This window comes from Drosophila serrata, unplaced genomic scaffold, assembly GCF_035046125.1.
Source record: "Drosophila serrata isolate PLE 108 unplaced genomic scaffold, ASM3504612v1 contig_249, whole genome shotgun sequence".
In the NCBI taxonomy this organism is placed as follows: Eukaryota; Metazoa; Arthropoda; class Insecta; order Diptera; family Drosophilidae; genus Drosophila; species Drosophila serrata.
Window position 1 is genome coordinate 3,356,169 of NW_028257147.1, and position 6,117 is coordinate 3,362,285.

Sequence of the window (6,117 nt, forward strand, 5' to 3'; positions counted from 1 at the left end):
AGCAACACGTCTCTAAGTGAATGTTTGTTTACAAATTTTAAAATTTGGTTAGATTCAATTATTTATTTGATTAATAGATAAGTAAAAAAATATATTCATAAGATAATGTATATGTATGTATTTATAAACAAAAACATACCTAATCAATTGAAAATAAATTTATAAAATGTTTGTCAGTCACATTTCTGATGGTTTCTGGCCGCCACTGGTTTATTGGAAACTCTTTCATCTTAGTTTTAGTTGCCTCCCAGGGTGATTCCCCGTCCCCAGGAGTGATCTGGATTCGGTTCGGCAGCTGACCTGCTCTCTGATGGCGCACCAAAACTGCTGAAGCCACCATAAAGATCAGGCAGAATGCGTTTACTGAAAGCAATCCAAGAGGTGAGCTCATAAATAATCTATGTATATACTGTACATAATTAATCGAGCTTATCAAGGCAATAATGTATTTTTCCAAGAAAAAAACAAAGAAACGAAAACAAGAGTATTTATACTCACAGTATACGAGGTGTTTCCAACAGATTGGGATAATGGAACATGAGAAAATAGTAGATGTGGCCATTAAAAATGCCAACGAAGGATTCCAGGGTGCTGCATGGATAGAACACGAATTAGAAAGACTTAAAAACATATTTTTATAATGAAAAATCTTACAAATTAAAGATGAAATCAAAGGCCGCCAGCACCCATGGCAGATAAATGGCCTTAAAACGGGATCCGAACCAGAAGCTTACAGTCACGTCCTGATTGAGATGACACCAGATATACAGCACAGACATCACTGTCGTTTCCATTAGGCAGGTGACTCCAAGCAGGAGTCCTCCGATATTCGCCAGAACAGCTATAATGATTAGAAGATACAGATATCCCGCCGGACTCCGGCCGAACTGATCCTTCTCCAGCATTCCACTGTAGGTCACCAGGAAGTAGCAATAAATCATGAATCGAAACGCTGTGTTCGGATTTATGGGGAAGGCAACAATTGAAGTTACAAAGCGCCACCCCTCCCACCGGTAGTAGATCACCTCCCAGTTCAGGTCCAGCCATTCGATGGGAATCAGGTTAAAACGACTGACGAAGCAGCTGACCAACACTGTCGTGGTGAACCAATAACGGGTTAATCTCGGCAGAGATCGGTACCAAGTCGTTATCATCCTGAGTCCGTTTCTGTGTAGGTGGCGGCGGTCTAAGTCAGCTTAAGAATGATTCAATCGCGATGGTTGATTTCCACATATGCACCTCTTTAGTGATGCGCCGGAGTTGCAACTTGCTTGGGAATGGCAAATATCGTGGAAATCGTTGCAGATTGCAAAAATGAGCTTTCCTGTCAGTTACACATTTGGCCGATATATTGAAATGGAGCTTTTGAACCAAGCTTATTTTGAAATTTACAAACTGTAAATTCTACTATACTCAAATAATTTGTAAAATATGGCTTGAAATCACAATACTATATTAATTTTTTTTATAAAGTTTTAATGAGATTAATTTACTATAATGATACTGCTTTCTGTAACCTGAGGTATGCATGTAAGAAGTAAACATAATAATAATAAATATATATTGTAATTAATAAAATTAATGAATTTTTTTTTTAATCCTTGACTTAATTTTTGTCCTTATATTGGTACATGTTTCTATATCTTATTAAACTTACTTAACAAATTGCGACTCAAGCGGAGCAATACAATGCTGCGCCATAAAGTATGCTATAGAAATTTAATTATACAGGATCTATTAAAAAGGACATATTACATATTTATTTATTTAATTCTTAAGACTTGTAAAATATTACAACTTATCCAACCATAGAGTAAAATGGTTCTGTACGTTAAATAATAAATAAAAAATAAAATGAAAAAAATATAACCGATAAAATATGATCTGATTTACAATCACAATTCCAATTGCTTTCCTTCTCAATTAATTTTTCATCCGGGTTTAATTAGATATTTCTTAAAATTTAATAGAAAACGTTCTTTATTCGTGCCAATAAAATCGAAATGATTTTTTATTTTATTTCATTATTTAGTACATTTTGAGTGAGTCCTGTCGGTCCTTCCACTTTTCACCTTTGATCCCGCAATTTGTGATTTTTTGTGGTAACATTTTCTTTTTTTGGCAACAGACAAAGAGATGGGCAACAACAAAGGACAAAAACCACACACTCACATACGCAGGACACTTAATTCATAACAGACGAGAGCACACAAATAAATAGCGCAAAAATTCGGTTCGGTTCTCGTTTTTTGGCAACTTTTTGTGGTAACTTTGTGGAGATGCCTTTGTTAGTAACCAAAAAAAAAAAATAAATGAAATTTTTAGACAGGTAAGAAGCGTGTGCCACTCTCTCTCACACACACACGAACGCACACGTTTGCAATGCAGTGGTGCGAAAATAATCAACTTGGAAATTGTGCGCTTTTCCAATATCCTGAATTCTCGAGTGGAAGCCGCTGTGCTGATTAATTTTCAAAAAAATGTGAAGAAGTAAAATTTGTATTGAGCTCACATTTGTTTGGCTAATTTTTTAAGTATATCTAAATTTTTTTGTAACGAAAGTAAAAGCCGGCAAAGTTCAAGTTTCGAGTGCTCAAAAAAAAGTAGAAATAAAAAACAGTTAAAGAAAAATGCCAATGCATCAAATGGCAGGTGCGTGGGTGTGACTGCGATGGCAATAGCTTTCTTCGTGCCTGTTGAATTTCCAGCCAGCGAAATCGAGAGAGAGTGAGTGAGAGCGAGAAAAAGAGAGAGGGCGGTCATGCAGCGTCTGGAGAGAGCAACAGTAACAAAATGTCCGAGGCTAATCAAGTGTGTGCGTGTGTGTGTGAGTGAGTGAGTGAGGACACACCCACCGATTGGCCATACACAGCACGGGTGCCAGAGCAGTGCGACGCATGCGCTGCCATTTTGATGCGTTGACTGCGCTGCTCCCTGCCATTTGCTACGCCCCCTAACGGTATTTTCCTGATGATCATTAAGTTACACCAACACAAGCACACAGACACACATCAACAGCCTTACGCACCCCCACCCCCCACAAACGGTTTTACATAGAAAAGGACCACGACTTTATTTACCTAGTTGCTGAGCCTTTTGCCCGGGAACTCACCTGGATATCTTTTCGGTCTCAAACTCACCTGGCTCTGTCATTTTGTCGCTGCCAACAATGCACAGAAAAAGTAATTAAGATAAAAACCATTTTTAAGCATCAAGTTATCCTCAAAAACCCAAGGAATAAATATTTTTAAAAGAAATTTCGAAAAATCTAGAGGAAAATTAAAACGATAATTGAATATACCTTAATTTGTATATTAAAAAATATGTGATTTCTGTCAAAAAAATGATTTTTCATTATAAAATATAATTATTTATGTTTAGTTTTAAAACATTGCCACGCTACTTACCTAGAAAAAGAGGTTCCAATTTATAATTTGAGATTTATTGGTCAAAAAGTCAAAGTAATTGTGTATTTAATTTTATCTTTATGTTGGTAACTTTATGAAACATTTTTATAAAAAAAATTTTACCTTAATATATTTTCTTAACTTCCTTAAACACCCCACCTTAAATTTCTTTCAGTGTCCTCGCTCATTTCGTTGCGTTCTATGTAGAGAAGGCGGCCATTTCTCCACTCCCTACACTTTCGTCCTACGCCGCTCCTTCACTGCGTCTTTTATTTAATATTTTATATGCAAACATTTTATTATCCCTTTTCCAACTTGGGCTTGTGCTGTCGTCGTTGTCGTTCTTTTTTTCCTGCCTTGAATTTTGGCTTTTGTCCATTTCAATTGCTGTAATGAATGCCATATCTCTCCTCTGCTTCGCCTCCAGGACCTCTTCCCTCCTGTATTCTTATCCCTTTCGCTTTATTGTTGCAGACACTTGAGGTGTGGAAAATGCAAAAAGTTGATTTCTTGAGAGCCTTGTGGAAAAGTCTCCTAAGAAAAGTTGTCGTTATTAAATGGAATAATTCTGCCTGAGGAAGTTTTGGTAATTGTTGTTGTTATTTCTTGTAAATTTTTAGAAAAGATTTTAAAGAATTTTAAGGAAGTTGATGATAATGGAGAACATTAAATTCTATTTCTTAATATATATACATACTTATAATATAAATATGGTAAACGATTATAGTTAGAATGGTAATTAACTTTTATAGTGCAAAATAACACTTTTAAATAAAACTGTCAAGTAATAAATTCATGAAAGATATATTATATTATATTTTCTTTTAATTTTTGTCTAGCATATAAATGTTTATCGTATATAGTATAGTTTTTTCCATCCTATGAGAATGTGTATCCCTAAATAAAAATCCTCCCTATAGTCGTTGTAGTTTTTACAAAATGAACATAAATAGAGTCCTTTTTAGATCGGTTCCCAAAGCGAGTCATATGAGATCTCTTTCCAATTGTGAATTCTCAATGCGTTTTTTTTCGCTTTGCTCTACGCATGGGAATTTCATGCAGGCTTTTGACATTTGGCTTGCATCTAATTACTGTAATTATTTGATTAAAAAATCTCCCAGGGTGCTCAATCGTTTCACCTTTTTGCCATCGCCACCGCCTCTTTTCTCCTCTCGTCCCAGGGAAGGTCCTTTCCCCTCTCTCTCTCCCTTGCGCCCCCCTCTCTCTGTGAATCCATCTCTATTACAGCGAAACAATGGCATCACATGTGAGTGTATTTGTTCACTCCGGTTGTCATGGCATCGGATGAAGACTGGGATTCTGATGCGGAGCATATTTCACATGCCCCGCTTGTGGAAACTGCACTAAAAATGCGATTCCATAGAGGGCATTTCTGATGTGTTTTGCGTTTTCTGTTTTCGGTATTTGCCTTTGCCCTCCGATTTCGATAATGGCCCAGCGGGAAAGAGCGCAAGAGGGGAGGGGCACCCAAAAAATAAAAAAGGAAAAATATAAACTATTGTTAAAAGGAATATACAGTAGGTGCTTTGTAGTTTGGTTAGATACATAGGTTTTTTAGGAAAAATATATAGGTTTGCTTATAGATATTTCCCTTTCTTGTAAATCTATAAAAAATTGTTTTAGTAATAACAATTAATGAACATAAAGGTGCTAAACATTATGACAGACATGGTTCGATCATAATTACAAAATATGTTGCCTACTTTTGTGGGTTTATTTCCGGTTTTAAGGTTTTAATCCTCGAAAATGGTAAGACATTTGTCATATATAATAAAATATTTTTTAATATTTTTTATTAAAAGTGTTTCAGAGTAATTTTTTGTATCAACATAATTTTATAAGTAAACAAATTAATAAATATTAGGCAGCAACTATTTTGTTTTGTAGTGTTTATAAAACTTTCAATTTAATGTATAAAAAATAATGTGTATATAAAACAAATCATAAAATGTAATCCCATATTATATTTTAGTATTTTTTAAATTATTTGTTTATTATCTGTAGAGTTTTGCGAACTTTAGTTAAATTATTTGTTTTTGAAAAGTGAATGAGTTGGATTTTGGCATTATTTAAAATTATTACTTAACTTATTTACCGATATCCAAATTCGTGGGACTTGCTAGGTATACTAAACCTAACTAACTTATTAGTTAAATAATTATTTTTCGTATTATAATTTTATTCGAATATTTTTCACGATGCTAAACAACAAATTAGAGATATAAATCAATAATTGAAAAAGCATTTTATCGTTTTAAATTTTGGCAAATAATTATATCAGTAAATTATTATGAACAGTATATTAGACCACCATCTAAAACAAATAAATAATAATAAATATAACGAAATCTCCCTGAAATCAAAGATCCCTATGCGAGCGACCACTGTGCTCACCTGTGTAAATGGGAGCGCAAAAAGAGGCGAATCACAAGAGCAGCCAGCGACGATGCCAAATTGCAGTGCAAATATGTACTCACACAACAGGGGTGTGTGGGGTGTGGGGGGTGCCGAGGGAGGGGGCGAGAGGCTGTCTGCAACACAAGGGAGTGAGGTTATGTAGGGGCAGGCGCTTAGTAAAAGGACAGTCAGCAGCAGCTGCAGGATCGGGCCAGAGAGCGATATGATGAGCATGATGGCGTTAATGGCACGCACACACACACACTCACACTCGCATTGGCACCCCTCGCTC

At 35.5% G+C, this 6,117-nt stretch overlaps 1 protein-coding gene across 1 annotated transcript; it reads right to left on the reverse strand.

The window, feature by feature from the left end:
- Window positions 1-43: 43 nt before the first annotated feature.
- Window positions 44-2,695, reverse strand: LOC110181303 (derlin-1-like). Its single transcript, XM_020949024.2, has 3 exons — window positions 655-2,695; window positions 499-591; window positions 44-363 (listed from the first exon to the last, which is right to left on the reverse strand). Exons 1-3 carry the CDS (start codon window positions 1,152-1,154, stop codon window positions 237-239), a joined length of 720 nt encoding a protein of 239 aa, XP_020804683.2. The 5' UTR covers window positions 1,155-2,695; the 3' UTR covers window positions 44-236.
- Between the last annotated feature and the right edge of the window lie 3,422 nt (window positions 2,696-6,117).